At 49.6% G+C, this 26597-nt stretch overlaps 1 protein-coding gene across 19 annotated transcripts in view; it reads right to left on the reverse strand.

The window, feature by feature from the left end:
• Positions 1-1014: 1014 nt before the first annotated feature.
• Positions 1015-26597, reverse strand: part of CELF3 (CUGBP Elav-like family member 3) — a 31289-nt gene continuing 5706 nt past the window's right edge. The window contains exons 1-14 of one of the 19 annotated variants that reach the window (XM_056819424.1): positions 18711-18790; positions 17786-17891; positions 16356-16438; positions 10669-10717; positions 10099-10224; positions 9745-9824; positions 8096-8239; positions 7690-7831; positions 7292-7441; positions 7138-7203; positions 6700-6813; positions 5614-5757; positions 3293-3430; positions 1015-2048 (exon numbers count right to left, since the gene is read on the reverse strand). In XM_056819424.1, the coding sequence (XP_056675402.1) occupies positions 3303-3430; positions 5614-5757; positions 6700-6813; positions 7138-7203; positions 7292-7441; positions 7690-7831; positions 8096-8239; positions 9745-9824; positions 10099-10224; positions 10669-10717 (1143 nt within the window). In that variant the 5' untranslated portion in view covers positions 16356-16438; positions 17786-17891; positions 18711-18790 and the 3' untranslated portion in view covers positions 1015-2048; positions 3293-3302. Of the gene's footprint in view, positions 2049-3292; positions 3431-5613; positions 5758-6699; positions 6817-7137; positions 7204-7291; positions 7442-7689; positions 7832-8095; positions 8240-9744; positions 9825-10098; positions 10228-10668; positions 10718-16355; positions 16439-17785; positions 18619-18710; positions 18792-26597 lie in introns of those variants that run through there. The other 18 variants (XM_056819423.1, XM_056819422.1, XM_007485452.3 and 15 more) reach the window with 18 other exon arrangements.

The following is a 26597-nucleotide window of genomic DNA, read 5'->3' on the forward strand; positions in this document are numbered from 1 at the left end:
CTACGTCTCGGGTCAAGGCGCAGGGCATTATGGCCCACGGCCATGCCTTCCTGGCCACGGGGTCAGCGGCCATCCCTGTGGCCACCTCCGTCTTTATCCACCGGCCTCTCACGCCACCCAGGTGGGTCAGGCTGGGCAGCCTCCGCTCTGAATCTTCCCCTCCCCCACCCCACTCATTTGGAGTAGTCTAGGCAGGGGATGAGGCTCCCTCGGAACCGACCCCAAGCCAGGCTCCGTGAAAGAGTCCAGTGGGAAGAGCCCAGAAGCTCGGCTGGGCAGGAAGGGCCTCGGGGCTGGGGCCGTGGAGTGGGGGAAGACACCAGACACCAGCCTGGAGGCCTTCTTACCTGGAAGCCAACTTTTTTTTTTAAACCCTTAACGTCCTAGAATCGGTCAGAAGAGCAGTGAAGGGCCAGGCACTGGGGGCAAAGTGACTGGCCCAGGGTCACCCAGCTAGCAGCTGCTTCCAACATCACAGGTTCCCCTCGGGGCTCCCCCCATCGGATTCGGGGCGCGCCTGCAGGCCCCTCTGTTCCAAAGCCCCGCACAGTATTTCTAGCAGCATCTTTGGAAGGAAATGGCGCCAGTTCGTCCATCTGACAGCAGGAGAGCCGTGAGTCGGAAAGGTGGAGGCCCTTCAGCGCGCGTCAGGGGAGCAGCGCCAGAGCCAGTGTTTTCAGAGCACTGTTTAGTTCCCACGCGCTTTGGTACGTGATCTCTGGTCCTCCCAACAGCCGTAACCCCCACTTGATTAGACAGAAAACCTGAGGCAGAGGGAGGGGATGTGACCCACGTCTCCAGGACTCCAAATCCCCAACTCACAGAGCATTCTGGGCTTGGGGAGAGGTGCCAAACGGGGAGTGAGCAGGCTGAAAAGTCCCCAGAAATGGGGGTTTGCCCTGAAATGCCTCCCCTGGGCCTACGAGGTCTTCCTTAACATAACATCCAGATGTGGTCCGTGTCTTCCTCTCCCCTCCCTCATGTTTCCCACAGCTGACCTGCCAAGCACTACTCTTTTTTGACACGTTTAAAGTTTTTTCTTTATTTAGACAGAAAAAAATCAACTTATTAAAAGTAAAACGCAATAAATAAATAAGTATCGAGAACGGTTTGAAATTTAGACTCCCCAGGCTCCCCTTCCCCTTCCCTCCCCAATCCACCCCTATCCCTTCCCCTAAAATCTTTTCCTAAAGAAAATGACCAGGTAATAAACCCTCCAGCCCTCCCCTTTCCCTACCCCAACCCCTTCCCACCCCTAACCTTCAAACCAAAGAGAAAAAATTAAGAAAGAAAAAAATCCACGGGGAACATTGTCTAAACTCCCAGAAAGAGAGATGGCAGCGTCCGGGCCTGGCTGGCTACCGCACCAATGTGGTATTTACAGGAAAGGGATCCGCAGAGACTGTAAACATTATTTGGGGGGAGGAGGGTCGTTTCTCTTGGGGACGGGTCTCTGTGGCTAAACAGGAGACGGGCAGCCCCTGGGGCTCACCCTTTACTGCCCCAGAGGGGGACTTGGGGAGGCAGTGAGCTTTAGGGCCTGATGGCCCAGGTACAGGAATGTCCTATCTCTACTTGGGGTAGAGGAGTGAAGGGGGGAGAGCTGTGGGGGACCCCCAGAGTAGAGGTGAGACTAGGAAGGGGGACCCGAGTCCCTTGTTCCCCTCCTGGGGTCTGCACAGTTCCAAGAGACAGGAAGGAGTCCCTTGACAGGGAAGGTGGGGGAGAAGGCTGGGCACTGGACGTGCCGGGCACAGTAGGAAAGGAGGTGCCCTCGAACCCTGGGAGCTGCGCCCCTCTGTTCCCACTCGGCAGCCTTTGTGAGGTCAAACAGGTACCTGGGGACGAGGCAGGCCCAAGTGGCCTGCAGGGCCTTGAGACGTCGGTGGGCGTCGATCAGGGGAGAAGAAAGGTGGCTTTAAGGGGGCCGAGGGCAAGTGGAGGCTTCCTGCTTCCCCAGAGGGCCCAGCGGATGTGCAGAGGGCTGGGGTGGTCAGTGGGGGAGGAGGGGACTGGGGAGACGTCCCCTTCCTCTGGCATCTCCAGACCTGCGAAGGAAGGAAACATCCATGAGGGGTTAGAAGCCCGGCGGGGAGAGCGGGGTGCAGATCTGTGGCCCGCAAAGGAGGAGGGGAGCCCTCCATCCAAAGGGGTCCAGATTCCACCCCAAAGTCAGTGGGAGGGTTTAGGCCGGGGTGGGGGGAGGAGAGGAGCCAAATGAAGGAAAAGAAGCTATGAGAAACCACCAGAAGTTAGTAAGAAGACACTCAAACAGCAAAGGGAGAGGCAGAGGCCAGGCAGAGAGAGAGACAGACACGGGGGACAGAAGACAGAAGGAAACGCTGGCATGGAGTCTGGGGGCAGAAGAGACGGGAGGGCCGCAGCGAGGGGAGCGAGAGAGGCCCCTCGGGCCCGGCTCCCCGCCCAGAGCCCGAGAATGGACAGAACACAGCACGATCACCACCGTCTGGTCAAACACGGCCCGGCCCGCGTGCCGCCCCCCAGCCCCGCGGCCCCGCCCCGAAAGAACAGACATTCGGCTCCAAAGACAACACGCCCGTTCCATGCAACTTACAGGGGCCCGGAGCGGGGGTCCGGGATGGGGGCGTCGGCCGCCTTTGGACACGGGCCCTGGGCTGGGGGCCCCCGGGGTGGGGGGCAGTTAAGCAGCCGGGAGTGGGGGCAAAGGGGGAAAAACAGAAAGTGTGGGTATTGTTCTTGGGTTGCGCACTTTAGGGAACTTTGTCCAAGGGAGACACAATAAAAAACACAACCAGCTCTCGGGCCTCTGTGACCGTGAGGTCGGGGTGACAGTCGCTGATGGGGGGAGGGGACTCCTGGATCACTGAAATCCACGATAATCCAACCCGTCCGCCTCCTCCACCTAAACCGGGGTGCTCCCAAGGACGCCAAGTCTGGGGTTCTCTCAGCTCCCCGCTTCCCCCTCCACCCTGACCTCCGCCGCCTCTCCTGGGAGAGGCACAGACGCAGACGCACGGACACACGGACCAGACACACCGAGACCAGACACCGGTGGGCAGAGGGAGGGCAGAGACAGGACAGACCCGGGTCTGGAGTCCACGGCCCCGGAGCGACTGGTTTGGGTGTGAGGGAAGAAGGGCACGTCTGGGGCCTGTGCTAAGAGATCCGGGAGGAGGGAGACGAGGGCAGGACGGAGAAGGGGAGGCAGGAGAGGCCAGAGTGGGACTCCCCTGCTGGGTCCTGGCGGGGTGGCCCTGGAGCTGGCGGGCATCCTAATGAAAAGAAGGCTGGAGAAGGGAGAAGAACCCACCTGCTGCCCCTCAGTAGGGTCGGTTGGCATCCTTGGGCCGCTTGAGCTGGACTTTGAGACGCTTCATGCCGATCTGGAAGCCATTCATGGCCTGAATAGCCGCCTGCGCGCTGGCCGGATTGTCGAAACTCACAAAGCCTGCAGGAGGGAACGGGCTGTGGTGGAGGCTCTTCAGCCCCAGCCAAAAACTCAACGAATGTCGATTAAGCTTCTACTCTGTGCAGAGTGGTGGCTGGAAGGACGAACGCGCTCAGGGAAGGAGACGGGGACGAGCCCCGATTCTGAGACGCCCGGCCAGGCCCTTAGGCGGCCCTCCACATGTAGCGGCCACTCGGCCCTGGTGCGAGGAGCTTCCTTTTCAGGAGTCCCCGCACCGAGGCGGTCCCAGATCCGGACCCAAACACAAAAGGTGTGAGGGACCTTGGGGGGGGGGCACACGGTCAGGATGGGTACTCCCAGAGCCTCCTAATCAGTCCTCCTGGCCCAGTCTCTGCCCTCTCCAGGCCATCATCCCCCAAACTGCCAAAGTGACGTCCCTAAAGCAGTTTGGTCTGGCCAAGCCCTTCCCTTCTCCATGTACCCCACGATCTTCCAGTTCCATTAGAATTTAAAGTCTTGCCCAACCCAATTCCGACCTTCCCTTCCGTCCGGTCTGGCTGAATTGGCCTTCTTGCTGTTCTTCTCACAAGACAATTTGTCTCCTGCCTTCCCAACTTTGCCCCCCACCTGGGAGAAATTCTTTGTCCACGTTGCCTCTTTGAATCTCAGGTTTCTGTCCAAGCGAGCTCCTCGGTGAAGCCCGTCCTGGCCCTGCCCTCCTAATTCTGTTTATTTTAAATAGATTTTGTATGGCCTCATATATCCACAGGCTGCCTCTTCGGACAAGGGCAAACTGTGTGGGCAAGGACGCTATTGCTTGTGTCTTCGTGCCTGTCAGCCAGCACCCTTTTAGTATGGATTTGTGGACTGAATGTGGTTGACCAGCCCTCAGCTAGGCTGGGCCTCTGGACCCTGAGACCGCTTTGCAGCCTACCCTAATTGGTGGCGCCTCCAGTAACAGAGCCTAAAGGAGGCACTGGATTAAGCCTTGGGCACTCGGTAGAAGAGGCCAGAAGGGTGCTCTAAGGAAATCTGAGGAAGAAGAGAGCACTTTTAGTGGAGCCCTACCAGAAGAGGGTCACACTACTGGTTCTGCAGTTTCCTATAACCCCCTTGCCTCCTCCAGCAAATCCTCCTGGACTTCCCCTGTTTTCTTTGAACCTGTACCTTCTGCCCCTACTCCTTGGATTTCAATGGGAAAGGGAAAGGGAAAGGACAAGGCCAAGGTCCTCTGAATCATGAACCCCCACATCTAAGCCAATTCCAGAAAGGGAGCTTAGAATTAATGCTAATTTATGATGTAGTATAGACAAATTTCTTCCTACAGTATCCTTGACACATCATTCAACCTGTTTGCCTGCCTTGGGTGACACAAAGCTCACCATCTCCAGGCAGCCCATTCTACTAGTTATGCTTCTTTTAAACAGTTTTGGGGGCAGCTAGGTGGCTCAGTGAATTGAGTGTCAGGCATAGAGACAAGAGGTCCTGGGTTTAAATCTGACCTTACATATTTCCTCTAGCTATGTGACCCTGGGCAAGTCACTTAACCACCCCACACCCCATCACTGCCTAGCCCTTACCACTCTTCTGCCTTGGAACCAATACACAGTAAGGTGTTTTTTTTTTAAACAATTTTCATTTATAGAATGCTTTTAAAGATTGACCAAGCATTTTCCACACGACCAGCTTGTGAGGGATAGAATAAACATTATTATTTCCATTGTAGAGACGAGAGAGAGGGTCCTCAGGCCAGAGAGAAGGAATTTGTCCCAGAGCCAGAAGGGGAACCTTGTTCTTGTGGCTCTGCCAGCCTTGTTCTTTTTACCATGCTAGGCTGATATTAGATTTCTTATTCTCTACCCACACTAGGCCTTCCTGGAGATAGATGCCCCACTTAAGACCTCCAGAACAACAAGCATGAATGTCTCTTTCACATAATAATCTTTTACCTGAATTCATTTCACCAACCAGTTATAAAATATCCACAATCTAGAGTGAACTGTGCTAAGTGCAGTAAGTATTTGAAAACAACTATCCCGTCCCTCACTGTCTCTTCTTCCGGCTGAACGCAGGCAGTACTTTCACGTCCTCCTCCTATGACAAGGTTTCTCTGCCCCCATTGCGGTAGATTGATTTAACTAGCTTGGCGGCTCTATGGGAAGGAGGAGATGGAGCCAGGAGGATCTTTGGGGTGGATGGGCTTGAGGGGGAGTGGTCCTTACCAAAACATTTACTCTGATTAGTGGCCCGGTCGACAAAGACCTTGGCAGATATGACATGGCCAAAGGGAACAAACATCTGTAGGATCTCAGAGTCAGTGAACTCCTGGGGCAGGTGATAGATGAAGATGTTGCAGCCATCAGGGCCTGGGGAATCGGAGAGAGGGAGACAGTGATAGAGCAATGAAGAAAGAGAAAGAAGGAGGGAGGAGAAAAGAAGAGAGACAGAAACAAGGAGACAAAAGCAAAGACAGGCACAGAGTGACAGAGAGAGACAGACAGAGACACAGAGAAAGACAGAGAGAGACACACAGAGACAGAGAGACAGAGAGACACAGAGAAAGAGAGAGACAGAGAGAGAGACAGAGAAAGAGACACAGAGACAGAGAGAGAGACACAGAGAGAGACACAGAGACAGAGAGAGAGAGACAGAGAGACAGAGACAGACAGAGACACAGAGAAAGACAGAGAGAGAGAGACACACACAGAGACAGAGAGAGAGAGAGAGACACAGAGAAAGACAGACAGAGAAAGAGACACAGAGACAGACAGAGAGACAGAGACAGACAGAGAGACAGAGAGAGAGAGAGAGAGAGAGAGAGAGAGAGAAAGACAGAGAGACAGAGAAAGAGACACAGAGACAGAGAGAGAGACAGAGACAGACAGAGAGACAGAGAGAGAGAGAGAGAGAGAGAGAGAGAGAGAGAGAAAGAGAGAGAGAGAGAGAAAGAGACACAGAGACAGAGAGAGAGACAGAGACAGACAGAGAGACAGAGAGAGAGAGAGAGAGAGAGAGAGAGAGAGAGAGAGAGAGAGAGAGAAAGAGAGAGAGAGAGAGAGAGAGAGGTGACAGAAATGAGAGGCAGAGAAAAAAATGACCAAGATGGCTGAAGCAGGTCAGAGCCTAGCAGTAACCCCCCTGCCTTGATGCAGGTCAGAGTCTCTTAACTTTTTCCCATTTCCCTCTTCATTTCTAGATGTCTGGGCCCCAAACTCCCCAGCAGGAAGGTGCTGTGCCTGAAGCCCCCACACTCTCCAGGCCCCCTCAGACATGTCCCCACCTCCCAAATGCCCCCAACCCAAAGATACCTTCTCGCTGCTGCTGCTGCTGCTGTTGCTGGGGGGGTGGAGGGGGCTGCTGGGCGACCAGGGCTGGAGGCTGAGGGAAGGCGGGCGTGACCAGGCTGTAGGCTGCTGGGTAGGCTGCTGGGGGAGCAGGAGGGGAGGGGAGAGAGAGCCAATGGGGCTCTCCCTGACCCATAGCCAGCCTGACCTCCACCCTCCAGCCTAGCCCAGCAGAGTCTCTCCAGTACGGAAAGATGAGAGAAGGAAGCAGCCCTCCATCCCCCTGGCTCATTCGCCCCCAACAGTGAGCCTCACTGCTTCCTAGTAGGGCTCCAGCTTCTCAGTAGAAACAGCCAGAATGTCCCCAACTCCCAGCAAATCAGAAGCTGCTCTCGCCATTCCCTTCCTTTGCTTCCTCCTCCCTTTCCCACAGAGTAGGGAAGCCCTGGGCCGGGAGCTCACCTGTGTAGTGCTGCATTCCTGCGTAGGCCTGCTGGAGGGGGTCCACGGGGGCCGCTGGGCTCTGGGCTGTGGAAAGCATCACAAGGGGCTGTTAGAGCCTGGGTTTGGGGGGCCCAGAGGCAGAGCCCAGCCCAGGATCTCCAACCTAGCCCACCTGGATAAGGGTGGACTCCGTTGGGATAAAGGGTGTCGGGGGCCGGCTGCCCGGCAGGCTGCGTGGGCACAGGGCTGTAGCCGTTGACACCCAGTGCGGCAGGGATGGCAGAGACAGGCGTGGCAGCGATGGCAGGAGGGGTGCTGGTTCCTAAGGAGGAGAAAGGGACAGACAGAGAGAAGTAGACAGACACGCGCATACACACAAGGGGAGTTCTCAGAAGGAACTGGGAGGGCCCTTCTCTGAAGGGTGAGGAGGCGAGCGCCCCCGTCTTGCTCACCAAGCCAGGGGATCCCAATCCTAGGTTGGCCCCTCCTTCCCACCCCTGCTCCTGGAAGGTCCCTTCCTGGCCCTCTTCCAGCCTCTCATGCTTCTCCCACCCCAAAGCCCATTCTCACCTGAGGAGGGGGTGATGGGCGTGGCAATCAGCCCGTTGGCGTTGATGGCAGCCATGTGCTGCATCTGTACGGCCGCCATGGTGGCCATGGGGTTGAGGTAGGCACTGTGAGCTGCTACCAGGGCTGCCTGCTGCTGCATCAGCTGGAGGGGAGATGGGTGAGTGGGGCTGTGCTCCTGTATGTCCCCCCAGGGCCTTCCCCCAAGGGTGGAGAAAGGAAGGCGGACGGGACAGGGCTGGGGTCAGGGGGACAGAGAGACAAGCTCAGGGATGGGGGTCTGGGGGGCCAGGGAGGAAGGGAGGAGGGAGCAGGACAGCAGAGGAGCCTGCAAGATCAGGGAGGAGGGATGACAGGGAAATAGGAGATGGCGCAGAGAAGCAGGGCATGGATGGAAGCTGGTGCTCACGGCTTGGGTGTAGGCGCTATAGGCTCCAAACTGGAGGGCGATGGGGCTGAACATGCCCAGTTGGGTGGCCACCTGCTGCATGCGTCTAAGGCCTCGTTCCTTCTCGGTGTCAGCAAATTTTACCACAAGGCTGGATGAGGCTCCCTGGGGATAAAGAGCCACCCAGCAGGGGTCAAATGACAAAAGTCACAGGGCCTTCCTCTCCTACTGGGCACTAGGCTGGAGTAAACGGAAGGTCTCCAACTACCCACTCTGGGCCTTTTCTCGCCTGTGTCCATAGCAGGAGGGCAACACCATAAGTGGTGGTGAGCATCCTACCTACCACCCCTCCTAAGCAGTAAGGGCACTGCAAACCTCTTTGGACCTTAAGAGGCCTCCAGACAAGGAAAATCATCTCAGAACCATCGAATTTCAAAGTTGGAAGAGACCTTAGCAGTCATCTAGTCTAACCCAAACCCCAGTGAAAAGACTCTCCCTCCTGCCCCAGCCCCTACTTCCCTGGGCAGGCCAATTTGGAAAGTCTTGAATTAGAGCAATTTTTCTTGATATCAAGCCTCAGTCTGCTTCTGGGGTGACACAGATCCCCATTCACTCCCACATGACAGCCCCTTGTACACCTGAGATAGCTTTCCCAGAACCTCTGCCTGCCCAACTCACTCACTGGGATTATTCACATGGCATAGAATCAAGGTCCCTTCCCAGGCCTCACTGTTGTGTCTGCATGTTCTCTAGTTTATCAATGGCCTTGCCAAAATACAGTGCCCACACTGACCCTGCAGAGAACATCTGGTCTGTCATTTTTTTCTTGGAGTGATGGGGATTCAAAGGCCACAAGACTTTTTTGAGCCATATCCTGCTGTTAATGCAAATGGACCTTGCCATCCACCCTGACTCCCAGGGCCTTTTCAAATGTTCTGCTCTCTAACTGGGCCTCTCCTATCTTGTACTTGTAAATACGAAATTTTGAGCCCAGATGGAAAACTTTACATTCATCCCTATTAAATTTCATCTTACAAGAGATCCTGCCTAATGCTCTAGCCTGTTAATTCTTTGTGGTTCCCCACTGTCTCTCAGTGCATTAGCTATCTTTCCTGGACCTCTTTCCTTCCTTCAAAATGGCATTAAGAGGACAAAAGGAGATAAGAGACCTGAAGGCTCTCGGAAAGTAAAAGTGTTATTGAAATTCAAGGGATTATCATTGCCATCATGCCATCATCACATCAACTCTAGATGATCTGATTTGTGGATTATGTGGGGTAAATGTTTATAATCCCAGCCTTGTTTCTGTTTGACCTCTCCCTCCACACCAGAGCCTGATGCTTCTTTCCCTTGGTCCTTGTACCAGGGGAAAGCCTACTGAGGCAAACTCAAATTTTCTTATTAGAGGAGGGGGGAATTTCTCCTTTTAAAGCCTCATTGGCATCACAGGTCCTTCCCATCAGCAGCTCAGTTGAGAGCTGATACTCTTAGTTGTGTAAACCCATGCCACCACACAGGATAAGGAGGCATGGGGCTACTTAAAAATGCCAGCACAGTTCAGAGTAGCTCATTCCACCCACTGGCACAGAGGGCCAGGGTGAGGGCTTAGTCTAGGTGAGGATCTTAGCTTGGAGCACTGAGAGTGAAGGAAAGTGGGGAAAGATTCTCACCGGGAGGGTCCGACTGCTGTGGAGAGTGTTGATGGCAGCCTGGGCCTCTGCATGGGTCTGAAATTTAACAAAGGCACAGCCTAGGAGAGGGGAGAGAAAAGAGAAAGAGAGAGCACAAAGGGGTGATTGCCCTCCTTCCACATACTACTCTATCATCACCACTTCTCCCTCTTCCCACTCAGAAGGAAGATGCTGGAGAAAAATCCTCTGAATTTTCCCACATTGCACCCCTTCTTGTTGGAAAGCCAGCCTAGGCCCTGCAAGCAGGCTCCCCTGTGTAAACAGAGGGACACAAAGAGAGGGGGCACTGCCAGTGTGTAGAGGACAGGAGCAAGAGAGCAAAAAGCAGGTTACCTTTGCTGGTCCCATCAGGCCCCCGGAGCACGGTGCACTCGTCAATGGTCCCAAACGGTTCAAACATCTTTCTGACGTCCTCATCCGTCTGCTGCTTCCCTAGCATCCCCACAAAGAGCTTCCTGTCTTCTGGGAGTATGGCCAGAGAAGAGAAGAGGCCTTTAGAGGCTTCTTCCTCACCTTGCCACCACAATGGAAGTATGGGAAGGGAGGGGAGGCAGGCTAATTCCAACCCATCTTAAGCCCTGTATTGACCCTGTATACCCTTTGCCCCCACCCCATAGGAATGAAATGCTTAGGAATGTGAAGTGGAGGAAAAACTAAGAGGGAAAGCAAGAGCTGGACTACAAGACAAAATGCTCATCTTAGTTCTGTCAGGATCTGTTTCCCCAACTGCACAATTATAACCCTTAGTCCTTTTGCCTCAGTCCCAGAACCTTTTAGAAATCCCAGTTTTTATTCACAGAGGATATCCCATTCATTCCTTTAGGCTCTGAGTGGCCTGATAACCAGGACAATGGGAGGTGGTTAGAGGAATGAGGAAGAATGATAGCTAAGGAGAGTGCCTACCTCCTCTGTTCTCGCTGTCTGCTGGTTTCACCTGGATAGGCCGGTTCATCTGAAGAAGAGAAAATAATGGAGCTGCTGGGGACCCTTCTCCAGCCAGCCTCAGGCTGGGCCTATGGAGAGGGGTAAGAGGTGCCGACTTCCCAGTCCAGCTCATTCTCCCTCCAAAAATCTCAGGTAGTTGGCCTGGAGTCAGGGAGAAGGGAGGAATGAGTCGTATTCCTTCCTCGAGATTAGGACCTGGGGAGATTAGATGGCTGTGGAGGGAGAGGATTCCAGGGGAGGAGATTCTCCTGGGGGCCACAGCGTCAGGATTTGGAAAGCAGGAGCAAGAATGATGCTGGTATAGGACAGAGCCAATCGAATAGTTTTCGACCATGGCCAGCTCAAATGGAAAAATCAGGGGATACAGAGGCATCCCATAAATTATCCAGATTGAGAGATCCTACAGACAGCCCTAGATTGAAGTCCTGGACAAATGGAAACCCCATAGAGGGCTCCAGACCAAGGGAAACCCCACAGATGCCCTGACTTCCTCCTTGCCCTTGGGGGTCTCTTTGCCTCTTTTCCATCCCTCCCTACACCCCTTGACCCCAGGGGGAAGGATCTTGGGCAGCACAAAGGGAGCAGATGCCCAGTCACCGTGGCAACGGGAGAATGCACGCCATGGCAACCGCCCACTCAGCCTGATTTATCCGTCCCTGTCGCCCCGGCGACCAGTGACGTCATCACTTCTGGCGCTCAACACACCCAGAGAAGGGGTGGGGAGAATGGGGGATGCTGGGGGTGAAAAATTTAGTGGGGGCTGGGCAGTGAGCACAGGAGAGGGGAACAGGAAATCTTCCTTATTCCAGAGGGAAAAGAGAAGCAAAGGCCCTTTTGGGGGTCAATCCAACCATTCTCCTGTCTCCCCTCCTCCAATTCAAACACCCCAGTTATCTCTTCCAAATGGAGAGATCTTTGATGCTGACCCAGCTTCCCTAGCAGCCCTCCCCTAATCATATCTCCTACATATTAGTAAGTTCTCCTGATCTCTAACCTCTCAACCTCCTGTTGTGGTTTCTCTCTTTGTTTAATGCTCAGTGGAAATGGAGGAATTCTCAGCCCCTCTTCTCTCTCTCCTGAATCCCTTGCTCCTGGTGGGAGGACCTTATTTTTGCCCTTTACAGTACACTTTCTGAACCAGGGAGTGAAACATCTTAAGGGACTAGTGGAGAGGAAAAAGAACTGAGTAATTGAAACAGCCATCCATGGAGAGAGGATTGCCCACCCTATAGTCTTTGCTACCTTCCCCCAATCATATCCAGAGGTCCCCCCTTTCATTTCTGTCATTCCCTTACCACTGGCTATTTTGTTATAAAAAAATACCTGAAGAGTCAATTCAAAGAGAAAATACATTCAACTGCATGTAATTTTGCATCTTTCGAGAATTCCTTCAAGATGGGGTGAGGGTAGGAGGGGTAGAGAAGACACAGATAGACACAGCACAGAGAGGCGTGAAGAGCCCTAGGAGGACATCCTGGATTCTAGTCTCCGCATTGTCACAAACCAGAGGAGTGCAGACCATGCTTCTCTGACCTCATCATTTCTCCTCTGGCCTCAGATTATAAAATGCAGAGGTTGGATTGGACGGCCTCTGAAATCCCCCTAGCCTGTCATCCTGCTTTCAGGTGTTATTAACTTGATAGAGATAAACCATACCCTGTCCATTTCTCCCACCCCTTATCTGTCCCTCTCTTCAATGGCATTCACCTCAGTGGCCCTAGTCTCAAATGTTTGATTGTTCAGAATTAGTCTGGGGAAAAAAAAAACAAAAACCAAACGCCACTTGATTAGGTTCTGCTGGGGTCTCTCCCCCATTCTTTTACACATTCCTAATGTTTCCTAGTAATGCCTAAATCTTGTACCATGATTTTATCCCTAAGCCAGGGGCCAATGGATCCAGTCTCCTTCTGGATCATCAGATCAGAGGGCAGCTGGTGGAGGTGGAGGGAGGGCAGGGAAAAAAAAAAAGCCCAAATCCTCTCTCTGCTCCCTCCCAAGCAATCTCTCTCCTCTGCCAATCCAGGATTATCCCATCCAATGTAAAGCAGCTTAGGGAGGTGAGGGTGGAGTGTGTCTGTGTTTAGCTTCTCCTGGGTGTGGAATTCTTGAGAAGGTGTTCTTTTTTGGGGGGGTTCAGGGTCAGAGTTGCCTCTGGATATCTCCACCATTCTCCCTTTTCACTTGAACATAAGAAATGACAAACAGAAGATCCCCTCATGACTTGCCATCCTGCTCAGTTTCCCATTCATCCCCAAGAGAGATATAGGATTAAAAATAGGCCAGGGAGTTCCTGTTTCTGGATCTGAGTCCCCATCATTGGAAGATACTCTTCTTATGGTAGACAGGGAAACTGAGGCATTCAGAAAAGGAGGCAGCCATAGTAGGAGAGAATGAAAAGGGAACTTGGGGATCCTGAGAACCCCCTGAAGCAGGAAATGAAGACACTTTTCTCTCTCCTCACAAGGGAGATAAAACATAAATCCATACATGCCTGCAGACACAAGGAGTATCTACTGATTAAGATAAATACAGAGTATGAAGAAGTACACACAAGTGTGCAATACAGATTTCCAGACACACCAATGCAAAGGATCAACATTTAGAAAGGCTGTTCTCACTCCACAAACAACCCCCTTCGGAGCCCCTAAATTCCCCATTTCCAGCCTCTCTTCTCATCCTTCCTGTGGGAGGCTCTAGCTTTGTTAGCTCAGCTTGGGCACACCTGCCCCCTCCCCGGAGTCCAGATGTGCCCTGTTTACCTGGCAACCAGGCACCCACTGGGGCCCCTGTTCCCTAGCTACCACTGGCCAGGTGACAGGCTTTCTGTAGGGCTTCCAGAAGAAGAAGGGGCTATTTATATACACCTCAGACAGGTACAGCTTAGGTCTCAGCACCAAAACATAAGCTCTTAATCCTTCCTGCTGACACCAAAGTCCCTGTACTTAGCAATGCTTCAGCTTCCCCTCCATCAAAATATTCCTAAGTCTATTCACCCAAAGGGAAGCTTCCCCAGTGATGTCTAAGTTTCCTGGCCAAAACTCAAGCCCTTCAGGTAAAGAATTTATGACCTATGATGGGTAATAATAGTTAGCAATAATAACCCCACAGGAACTCACTGGGTAAAATCATTTTTTCAAATATAGAGCCTCAGGTCTGAATAGAATGTGAGTGAGGTGTCATCAATGTCTTCTTGAGACCACATCCCACTATTGAGGATGTATCCAAGGGCATGCTGGGGGTGCCACTTCTGGGAGCTCTTGGAAAGAGGAATGAGAGCATATAACCCTGGGCCTCATCCTATTAGGTTGATTCCTTTCCATTTTTAGGGTGAGGAAGACAAGGGGGGAGGGGAAGGAGAGAGTCAAAAAGGGGGCCTGCTAGAGGAGTGGATAGTGGGGAGACATTAGGAAGAACTTCCCAAAAGAATTCCTCTTGAGTGTGCGCACGCGTACATGCACACACATACACACACACATACAAAGGCTGTCTGTGGGGAAACAATGAAGCTCGGAAGGAAGGCAGGTGGCAGGAGAAAAGACCTGAGGGAGGGGGAGGTGGGGGGAGACACAAAGGGCCAGGCGGGGCCTTGGGCACAGACATCTGCTCCCCCAACCTCTGTCAGTACCCTAGTCCTACTCCCCCAAATGCCCTGGTTGGGGGTATTGACTTTCAAGGCTTACCCCAGGGGTGCTTAACTCATTCCCTGCCCCCAAGTCTTTGGAAACCCTGGATTATGTTCTCCAATTTGAAAGCTAATGGTGAACTGAACTTTAGGTAGGTGCTATAGGGCCTACCCTGGGCAATTATTAACCTGGCCCCCAGCTCTCCTAGAACCCCATCCCCCACCTTATCTATTCAAGAAAGAGAAGGAATACTGCTCCTTTCCTAATCTTTCCATCTTGCCTGAGCAGTCTCAGGCACCCAGGGAAGAATTCAGGCCAGACTCCAAGCCAGAGTCTAGGAGAGACCCGAAGCTTGTTTGCCCTGAATTCAATGTGGGCCTTGCTCCTACCAGTCATTCCCACCCCCCCAGGCTCCCTCCTCTCCCCCCCAAAATTCTCTGAAATAGAGACAAAAGAGATACACACACAGAGGCAGGAACAGAAGTGGAGGCCGCTCATACAGGAAGTGTATCTCAGAGCCACTGAGAAAAGAATGAAAGGAAAAACAGGAGGGATAGAAGAGAAGTATCCAATGTCCATGTACTCACCAAAACACACCACACTACACAGAGGTACTTAGACATGCAAGTGCAGAGATATTGTGTTCACACAGACCCTTGAGCCCACAGACCCAATGTACCACATCCATTAACTTCATGGAGTCATGAGTGCTTGGTTCATTCTGTGAGAGGGTTAGGGGTGCGAGTATGGGTAAAGCATAAGAGGGTGTCCTTCCTTCTTCCCCAACTCCTCTCCCTTGGCAGTGCTAATGAGATAAAAAGGTTGCAGGAGTGTAGAGTTAAGGCTCTATGAAGGGGTTCAGGTCGGAGGCTGCTAGAATGGTCTTATTCTCCCAAATGCCCATGCCTAACTTCCTGGCTCTCTTTCCCTATCATCACTGTTGCACTCCATGAAAAAGGGTAAGATCCACTTTCCATCTCCAGAAAGAGGAGCAGAGGTTCAAGCAGATGGAAGAGAAGTTAGGTCTCAGGAAAGGCTTTCTGGCAGTCATAGGCTGAAGACAAGGGGATACTGAGTATAGCAAGAGGGACTGAGGCATTTTCTTCCCTTGGCAGAGATCACTTGTCTGAGAGGGAGGCAGGAATGAAAGGGGAATGGGAGGGGATGTGATGACTGGGGCTAGGAGGGAGCTGACTAGCTTATAATGAACCTAGGATTCTGTCCTTTTGGCCCTGTAACAATCTATAAGACAGAACGAAGAAACACTGTTTTGCGGGGAGCAAGGTCTCTCTTTTGGGAACCCCCTTTGCTTTCCTCAGCATATCTGCTCAAACCAGGCCTGGTTTCCCAGAATGGTAGAAGGGCCTCGTATCAGATAAAAGTCTGTCCCTCTCATCTAAGGCACCTCCCTAGCTCAACCCTGTCCATGTCCTGCCCCAGTTTGGTATTCTGGGACTGTCAGCTCCCTCAGTCTGTTATAGGGGCACAAGTTGGCCCAAAGGTCTGAAATTGGCACCAAGATGCCAATCCAGCAGGTGCTCCCTATTCCTCAGGTCACCACAGAAACTCCCCATCCTCACTTTGGCTGCTTCCTTTTCAGCCATGGATACAGTGCCCTTGGGGGCCTCCTGCCCATCCCAACTGGCACTCCAAGAGCAAACCTTAGCAAGTTGAATATTCCCTTCCTTCAGTCCAGAATCAACTAAGTCTCTGGGGGGATAGCCTTTGGGTAAATTGGGAAGCAGGAAACAGAGTTTGGATCTACCCTTTACCACAAGACTACTTCCCTGGTATTCACTAAACTGAGCATGAGAGGCAATGGATAGGAAGGATGGAGGTTTGACAGAGGAAGGACTTCCTGATAATTGGGAATGAGAAAAACCCTTTTGGATAACCTGTGATCTTGGGTACCCCTTGTGTAGAAGTTGGCTCTTGAGTGCTGGGAAGGGGCACCAGGAGTCCCCCTACTACTTTCAAGTAGACAGCCCTGCAAGTACTGACCCTGCCAAGGCTAGGACTCACCCCTGGAAGCGTCTTCTGCTCGTGCAGGGCGCTCTGCGCCTTCAGGGCTGAATCGCGGGCACAATATGTCAGGAAGGCACATCCTGGGGGGTGGGGTGTTGGCAAAAAGATAGGGTGGGGGTATGAGTCACCCAACCTCCCCTCCCTTCCCTCCCCAAGAGCTCCTCAGTGTGGGGGCTTAAGGGCAGGAGGCCTTCCCTCAGCCTGGGCAAGTCTCTCCCTTTCCTTCTTGACATCTTTTGACTAACTGAAGGAGGGAGGGGGAAATGGGAAAATAGACCGAGTAGGACATTCAATTTCCAGGGAGTTGTGAGAGATGGATGTTGTAGATCTGGGTGGAGAAGAGGGCTGAGATCCTGAAGGGAGGGAGGTGGGGATGGAGGGAAAACTATAAGAAGTAGGAGATGAAGCCTTGCATTTGGGAGAAGAAGGGGCAGAGTCTCCAGATAAGTGAATGTCACTATCCCCCTCCCTTAGCTTTCCCTTTCCTTTTCTGTCTCCTCCAGCTTTCATCTCTCTTCTGTCATTACTATCTTACTCTTTTGATATTTCCTCATTTCCTAATTACTTTCCAACTCCAGATCCCTCTTTGTCTCCCCCCATGTCCCATGGAAAGAAATATGGGTGGGTGGAGAGTGGATCGGAGAGGTAGGAAAGGGAAAATGTAGTTGCCTGGAAGAACCTCATCTTAGGACAGGCCTGGGTGGTGCCAGGTGGGGTGCTGAGCCTTGATGTTGGTGCTCACCATGGTCTGACCCCATGCTTCAGTTCCTGGCCCTCTAAACTTTTCCCCACTTCTAATTCCCCTTAGATAGTCCTGGATACTATTCTGCCTTCATCTAACACTCTCAGCTTTCCATGCCCCCCACACTTCCTGGATATCCCCAGGTCTCACTTCCCAACCTCGGGCTCTCCTTTCTCAGCTCCTTAGACCTCACTCTAGTTCTTCCTCTTCACATCCTTGCCCCCCCACTCCCCTATTCTGGGGTTTCCTAGACTCTCAATCTACTTGTCCCCTCTTTCTTCATTAGCTTCTTCCCCACCCCACCCCCAAACTAGATCTTATTCCTGTTGCTCTTTACCCTCCCTACTCCCTAGCAGCACTGGTCTTTTACTATATCTTCTCAGGTACCCCCCCCCCCCCACCTTAGCTCAGATCCTTATTCTATGTAAGCCTCCAAGCCTCTCTCTCTGGACCCCTGACCAGAGCTGAGCTTTTCTGGGCTACTCAATGCTTCTTTCCATCTACTATTTCTATTCCCCAAAGCCCCCCTGACCCCATTACCACCTTTTTGGTCTCTCAATATTCTCAGCTTGGTGCTCTCCCACCTTTCATCTTCCTTGACCCATCCCCCAGAGCTTTTCCAGCTCATGATCCACATACTCCCTAGTCAAAGCCTCCCTTCGAGTCTTGTCCCTCAGCCCCTCACCCTTGTGCAGCCCGGTGTACTTGTCCTTGATGACGGTCAACTCGAAGATGCGGCCAAACTGCTCGAAAATTGGCTTCAGGTCCTTCTCCTCCAGGTGCCTTGGGATCTGCCCCACAAACAGCTTGATGGCATCTGGCTCCTTCATCAGGGCGGCCCAGGAGGAGGGGCCGAGGGGGGCCAGGGAGAGAGGCCCAAAGGCCAGGGGTACTTCCCGGTGAGGAGGGAGGTGGTGGGGGCCGGGGGCACAGCCGGGGCTGGCTTCCCCTTTGGCCCCCAACCACACGACCTGGGAGGAGGGGGTGTTCTTCACACAAAGGAGGTTGAGGGGGGGCTGGGAATCCTCAGAGCCCAGGGGTCAGGGGTCTGGGCTCACACTGCTATGCCAGGGGGCATAGCCCAAAGGATTGATCTCCCTCCTAGAGATTTTGGCAAATGTCCCAGGACTAGTGGTTGTAGTGGTGTTTGTGGGTCAGAACCTGGGAACTGAGGCTGGACAGCAGGGCGCTGAGACTGAGTACTTGGGCTTGAGAGGACTAGAAATTGGAGACTGAGACTAAGAGCTGGATATGGGGAGGAGGGCCCGAGGGGAGGGGGGCCCTTGAGCTCAAAGAGCTGGAGGCCTTGCTGGGTTGCCTGGAGTGTCAGTGGGGGAAACTCCCAGATTCCTGATTTGGGATAGGCAGGTCCTTCCTTAGCTTCCCCCCTGGCGGACAGCTCCCCTGTGGGCTGATCCTTCTGGTGGGTCCGATGACTCCTGAAGCCCAATTCTTGATCTTTGATGGTGGCAGGACTCCAGGGCGTCACTTTGCCCTGTCCCTCCCCCCAGTCCTGCCCCTACCCCCCCACCCACCCCCACCCCCAGTCCCCGGGCCTAGGCGGGCTCCCGGCTGCTCCAGCCGCTGGGGTTGCCCGCTTTCCCAGTCACCTGGGTCCTGGAGCTCTGCTCCCCGGCTGTTCTCTCCTCAACAAAAACCTCCCCCTCCACACCCCCCACTCCCACCTCCCTTCCCCTGACATCAGTGATGTCAGCCTCAGGGGTAGACTACAAACTCTCTACCCTGGAGAGGAACGAATAATCAGGCAGGAACCACACCCTCCCTCTATCTGGAGTCTCTTATTCCCAACTACCCCCAGCAGAGCAGCTGGTCCTGTTGACAATTACCCCCTTCCTCTGTCCCCTCCCCCTCAGCAGTTGGATGTATAACTAAGAAAGGGAGTTTGCAGAGGAACCCTAAGGTAGGGTCCATTGTTCCGGGGCTGGAGCTGTCCCTGGTGCTGGAAGAGAAAGCCCCGGAGAGGGGAGCTGGGAGAGGGCAGTGGGGAGCATGGAGTCTGGGGAACAGGAGAGAGAGGAACCAGTGTAGAGCCAGGGGGGGAAAAGGTGCGAGAGGAAAAAGGTCAGGGAAGCACGAGAGTAGGCTGAAAGCCAAAGGGGAGTGGAAAGGGGAGGGGATAAGAGACAGGAGTAGGGCTAGGGAAGGAAACGGGGAAAGGAAAAATCTAGGGGAAGGGAGAAGGAAGAAGCAGGGAGGTTAGAGAGCAGGAAGAGGACTGCATTTTGCCAGTAAATGAAATGGAAGAACTAAAGTTGTCTGGTATATAAATGGCATAGTTGTAAGCTCTGTAGAGGGCGGAATTTATTTCATTCATTTTCCTATTTCCCATAGTGCCTAGCACAGTGCCTAGTAAGCACATGAATGAATAAATGAATGAGCGATCTGGGGAGAAGCAGCTGAGTGAGGGGCTCCTAGGACGGAGAGAGTAACAGCTCCAAACAACGACTGGATGCCTGAAGGTGGAGGAGGCTGATCTGCTCCTTTATCCTGTCTTTTAGCTTTCTTTGTACCTGGCACATAGCAGATGCTTAATGTTTACAATCTTTTTAAAAAGTTTCTTTTCAGGAGACTACCAAGTTGAATCAAATAATAGTTCACATTTACAGCTCTTCTAAGATTTACAAAATACTTATGTAACAGTATCGTGAGATAGGTGGTGCAAATATAATTTTCTCACTTTACAGATGAACAAACTAAGGTTCATCAAGGTTGTCATTTCCTTGAGGTCACAGCTATTGGGAATTAAAATCAGAATTTGAATCCAGTTCTGACTCCAAACTAAGCCGCTTTGAATTTGCTATCTCTTTCAGATACAAAAAATGTGCTGTGGAAGGTGAATTTGGGATTACTCCCTTCCCCCACAAATACTCTGATTTATATGAATTACATTATTCTAAAAGATTTTTCATTCTGAGATGTAGCTTAGTTATAATGGAAACAGCACTGATCTTAGTCAGTTAGTAAGTATTTTTAAAGTTAGGTGGTGCAGTGGATAAAGCACTGCGGTCCTGGAGTCAGAAGATCAGAATTCAAACCTAGCCTCAGATATTTACTAGCTGTCTGACTCTGGGCAAGTCACAATCTCTGCCTCAGTTCTTCAACTGTAAACTGGGGACACTCTGGAGAAGGAAATAGCAGACCATTAGACCATTGTAGTAACTTTGCCAAGAAAACTCCACAGACTTGTCAAAAAGAGTTGGAAACAACTGAACAACAAGAAGCACCTACTTTGTGCCTGGCATTGTGCTAAGAGCTGAAACTAAAAAGGTCAATGACAGTCCTTGATCTCAAAGACTTAGTCACAAGACTCTTGCTTTCTAATGCTTCCTGCCATTATCACCTTAAGTCATTTAAGTCTCATTTATAAAATGGGGAGAATAATATTTTCACCACTTACACCACAGGATTATGAGGAAAATGTTAAGTATAGTCAAGTCAGGGATGGGCACTAAACCTGTGGTCTCATGGTAACGGGAACTTCCAGATGATGACATTTCTTCTGCCATTCACTAAAAGTCAGTTCCTTCTCTGAAACCTGGCCCTAGAGAGCTGCCTTTGTTCTCTAACTATACCATACTACTTCTCCATGAGTGAATTGTTCAATTCCATTAAACATCAATAAAGCAGATACTTATAGGATGTGAAAAGCACATGGTTTAGATAAAGATCAAGATTCTGCCTTCTTGAGCTTCAACTCTAGAAGAGGAACAAGCCATGAACATAGAACTAGAACACATGATAAGTGTATTATAATTACACTGATGCAAAATCAAAAGTTGTCACTGGTTTTGCAGGGGAGGAGGGTGGTAGTGTTTGAAACAGGAGTGCCTCTCATTTTATTGGGAAAGTGCAGTGTCCTGAGCTTCCACCTCACATATTACCTTGCCATTACTCTTCTCCCTTTCTCCAATAATCAGGATTTATCAGGGACTTTGAGCACCCTTGGCTGTAGCCATTATTGCTTGGCTTCCACCATATCCAGCTAGGACTCCTGGCTTTTGTTATACACATCCATCCTTCACTTAAGAAAGGAAGAGCTGGACCCTTGCCCCACTCCTCACTGTCTCTATCTTCCAGCTGCAGGGTGGCTCTGGTATCTTTAAAATGTGTTTCACTTCTCCCTTCTCTTTAGTTGTCAATCACACGTGCCCTTTATTGGAGTGGCCTTGGCTTTTAACCAATACTCCAGAACAGCTACTGGGTTATTCCTCTGGATCTTTTACCCAAATCACAGAATGGGAAATCATTCTCTTCCCCCCCCCTTTTTTTTTTCTGACAGCCAATCCTAGGAGCATGTGTTCTGTGGACTGGAATCACATGTTGATATTTGGAATGGGTGTGTATATGAGGAGATGTTATAATCTAATTGCTTAGTTCTGTCTAAGGCTCATTATCAGAGAGATGAATATGCCAAACTCTCAGTGCCAGAGTTGGTCACTCAAGGCATCATGACAAGATAGAGGGCCAGGGCACAAAGGCAGAGAAAGGCAAATGGAAATTGTGAATAGGACTGAAGAGAACTTTCCATTCACCCTCCCACTTCCCCTCTACATAGCTGATCTTCTGATCTGACCTCCTTATTTATGGAGATAGTAAAGAGATCCTAGCCCCCAAGACAGAGTCAAGAAGGACCCTGTAGCTCATTACACTACATCTTGTCAGCAGATGTGCTGCCCTGCTACTCACTCAGGTTTTGTGCTAATCATCTTAATGGAAATATTAAACATTTTACACACAAAAAAATAACCACTGTTGAACCCTGTCCTCTTAGCCAGTGTTAGGGAAGGCAGCTCTAGACAGTGAATGCCCCAGTCTCGAATTTCAAGGTCCATAAATGAGGTCATTGGATGTTCCAATCTCGGGTAATATTTGAGGAGAGAAAAGTTTAGAGTCAGGGTAACTTGAAATTAGTTCAGGATTGTCCTCATTTACTGGATGACCTTGAGGAAATCCCTGACCCTTCTTCTACTTCTTGTGAGCTACTGATGAAAATATCTTTGAAGGGCAGATAGATGGCTCAGTTGGGAGTCAGGTCTGCAGAAGGGAAGTCCTGGGTTCAAATTCTGACCGCAGACACATCCTAGCTGTGTGACCCTGGGCAAGTTCCTTAATATCAATTGCCTAGCCTTTATGGATCTTCTGTCTTGGAGCTCATCCATACTCAGTAGCCATTCCAAGGCGGAAGGTAAGGGTTTAAAAACATCCTGACATTTCCAAATCACTCTGTGAAAGGTTCCTCTTCAAGGATGACCAGGATATAATCCCTAGGCTGATCTCTCACCTCCATATTTTCATGTGGGCTATTCATTTCTCATACAAAGAAAGCCAAACAAAGTACTATGAGAAATTTGAGGAAGGAAAGGTAACTTTCAACAGGGGGTGGAGGTGCTGGGGCTGGTGTAGTCAGGAAATCAGGGAAGGCTTCATATTAAGAGATATCGAGCATATGCATTAGACCTTGGAGGGAGGGATTTTAACTGGAGTTATTGCCTAGAACAGGAATTCTTAGCCTTTTTTAATTTCATGGCTCTCTTTAGCAGTCTGGTGGAACCTTTGGATATCTCTGAAAAAAATTTTAAAATTAATAATTGAAGGAAATGATAAATTCCAGCTATAGAAGTTAGGAAAAATAAAGATGTAAGCTTTCTCATCCAAGTTCATGGACCCAATGATATTTGTCCACAGATCCCAAGTTAAGGGTTCTTTCCTCTAAGGAACCTAAAGGGTTGTTAGAAAGCAGAGGATCACACAATGACCAAATTTTGGAATTAGAAGAGATTTCAGGGTCCTACCAGCCTATTCCACACCTTCAAAGAAACTCCCAATCTAATATGCCCAACAAGTGTCATTTAGCCTCCGATGGACACACTGAGTCTAGTCAACTTTTGTGCAGCTTTGATTGTTAGGAAGTTTTTCCTGCCACCAAGTCTAAATTTTCCATTTTCTCCCCTTAACTTTTATTCTTCCTGGACCTGTCCTCTGGGGCCTAACAGAACAAATCTGATACCTCTTCCCTATAGCAACTATTCACATCCAGATATCATGTTCCCTTGGAGTCTTCTCTTCTCCAGGCTAAACCTTCCCAGATCTTATAAATGATTTTCATATGAGGCATACTCAAAGACCTTCACCATCCTGGTTGCCCTTCTCTGAACAGCTTTTCAATGTTCTCCCAGGGCTCCCAGAATGGAATCCAATTGTCTAGATATGGTTTGAAAGGCAGAGTACAGCAGAACTGTCATCTTCTTCCTGGAAGCTATGCCTCTTTTAATGGAACGCCAAATCACATTAGCCTTTTTGGGGGTCACCATATATAATGTTGAGCTTACAGTACATTTAAAAAAAAACCTCCATATTTTAAAGCAAATTGCTAACCATGCCTTCCTCAACATTGACTTATGAAGCTGATTTTTTTGCATCCCCAAGAGTTTACATTTATCTACTTGTTGAATTTCATCTTGTTAAACTCCTGGTGCTCATCATTGAAAATCTTTGTGGATCCTGCTTCTGTCATTTAGTATGTTGGCTATCCCACCCAGCTTTGTTTTAGATCCTAGTGTTAACTGTCTACCAGCCTCCAGGTCATTATCTCTCTTTTCTCAATGAGTTCAGACTCTTCCTCTCCTTAACAACTTTTGCTCCTATTCTAGGGGTCTCATGCATTCTGATGTGTTCTCTCAAATATCCTAATCTCCAAATTCCCCAATTTCCTTAACACTCATAATCTACTCTTCCACAAGACCTCAGCCACATGTAGGGATTGTAATTTCTTTAATATGTTATTGAATATAAGTGTTCTACTTTCATGACCAAAAAACTATTCTTTATCAGATCATAACTTCCTATAATTCCATCTTTTCTTATACCTTAAAATTTCTAACTGGTTCTCCAATCTCTTTATTCCTTATGATTCTTTCATACCACCACTTATGCTTTAACTTCACTTTCTTTTTTATTAACTTCTATCCTACAATTAATGAGTTCAACTCTTTTATAACTATTCTTTTAGGTTTTGTCAAACCACAACCCTGGGATACCACACCCATGTCTCCTCTGCTCCTACTCACATGCTGTTGAACAGAACATGCAACCACATTGACTGGGTTATCCTTTACAAACTTATGTTGGCTAATCTTATCTTTGACCTCACTATATGCAAAGCAATTCTTTTATTTTTCCCTAAGTGATTCTCTCTTCCATTCCCATCAGAGTCTGTTCCAAATCTTTTCTTTGCTCTTCAAGTCTCCCATTCAAACCTTTCCCACTCTCTAAGATGAAGACGTTAGCTCATATTTTGTTAAGAAAATAGAAACAATGTGCTGTGAGCTCCTTCTTTCTACATCTTAAATCCCTCTGACATCATCTTCCATTTTCTCCTTTACCTCAGATTCTGAAAAGTGACCCTTCTCATACCCTCTATATATACCCTTGATTCCACCTCATCCTCTTTTCAAGCAGATTGTCCCTACAATTATCTTCCTTTTCTCTCTAATCTTCAATCTCTCCCTTCACTGATGCCCAAGTCTCTTAAAAAAACATTCATTAGACCCCGCTACACCCTCAGACTGTCATCTGATATTAACTCCCAGAAGAAGCTCTCTATGCTTGTTGCTTCTACTTCTTGACACTGCTCCCTGCTGGTTTTTCAACTATCAGTCTGGGTCTTCTTAACTGGTTCATCATTCACCTCATTTCCCCATACCCACCAAGGCTGTTCCTGGGTCACTTTCTCTTCTCTGTCCACACTCTCTCACTTGATGACTGTATAAACTCCCATGGGCTCAATTATAACGAATATGAGTTCTAGATCTATAAATCCATTCCTAGACTCTCTGCTTTACTCCAATTATGCATTTCCAACTGCTTAATGGACTTTTTGAGCAGTATGTGCCATTGACGAAGTCAACATGTTTCAAATGGAGCATATCTTTCCACCCCCATCTCCACCAAACTTCCTCGTATCTTCCTATTAAGGGTAACACCATCTTTCCAGTCAGCCATATTCACACCCTTGGTATTATCCTCAGTTCTTCACTCTCCCTTATCCCACATATTCACTTAGTTGCCAAGCCTCAATATTTCTGCCCCCACAACATCAAGCCTTACAATTAACCTCCTTCTCTCAGCCAGCGTAATTACCAACTTAGCTTATGTCCTTATGACCTCTTTCCTGGATTATTACAATAGCTTCTTTCTTGTTCTCCTTGCCCCTTCTCACTCCAGGCCAATTCATTCTCCATAAGCTGACAAAGTGTTTCCTAAAGCACAGGTCTGATTATGCCACTCCCATACACGATAATCTGCAGTGGCTCCCTACTGCTTTTAGGACAAATATACGCTCCCTAGTTCATCCAAGGGCCTTTAAGGATTTCTAAATTAGGATTTTTTTTGACACTTTTAAAAGCCTATGATTTTTGAGTTAATAGGTAAGTGATCACATAACAGGGCATAGTACTACAATACCTTCAGTGCAGTGGGGGTAGTTTGATTGACTCAATTTACTCACTCTTATTAAAAAAAGAAAAATGAAACAGCTCCTTCACTCAGAGAGCTTATATTCTATCAGAGTGGAACTGTATAGAAGGACATACAAAATAGACACAAAAAATATACAAACTAGTTTTGGACAAAAGGTGAGTTCTAGCTGCTGGAGGAATCAAGAAAGATGTAAGCCATGTTAGGGAGGTAGAAACAACAGGATTTGGTATCTGATAAGATGTGAAGTCAGCAAGAGAGCTGAGGAGAATGCCAAGTTTGTATACCCAAGTTATTAGAAGTTATTAAAAGTCTGAGAAATGGTCCTATCTCTCCTAGGTTCCTCTTATTTTCTCTAAAGTAGCTAAAAAGGATTCTTTTTCTTGTCCTTTACTAACCAGCTATGGTTCATTCTGAATTTTAGAAATGCCACATTTTATATTCATGCTCTATTACCTTCCCTCACATCTATTTTATGTATATGTGTAGGTTGGTTAATGAGTTCTCCATGCATCCACATCTCTTTAGACAACTATTTTTCCTTCTTACTAAAACTTTCTTTGTTTTGAAAAGCTCATTCTTAATCATTTCCCATTCCTCCTAAGTTAATTTCTCTTATAAAATGTTAAAACTTTGGGATCTTACTTATACTTCTTCCAAATCCTTTGAAATCTTTCCTAGACTGTAAGGTGGCTCTCCTTTCCTCTACCACAAACTCTAGGAGGGAGTGGTCATTTCTTAGTATGTCTAGCAGTTTCAAATCTAGCAAATAATTCCTTCTTATTAGTAAAAATCAGACCCAGAGTAGAATTTCCCTTTGCTTTGAAGGATGGAATTTTCATTAAGGCAAATTAAGGAGTTACAAGCTTCTGTCAGCCAGAGAGAGAAAAGAGAAAAGAAGGGGGGATGGGGAGGGAGAGGGAAAGAGAGGGAGAGAAGGAGAGAGGGAGAGAGGGAGAGAAGGAGAGAGGGAGAGAAGGAGAGAGAGAGAGAGAGAGAGA

Source organism: Monodelphis domestica, chromosome 2, assembly GCF_027887165.1.
Source record: "Monodelphis domestica isolate mMonDom1 chromosome 2, mMonDom1.pri, whole genome shotgun sequence".
NCBI lineage: Eukaryota > Metazoa > Chordata > Mammalia > Didelphimorphia > Didelphidae > Monodelphis > Monodelphis domestica.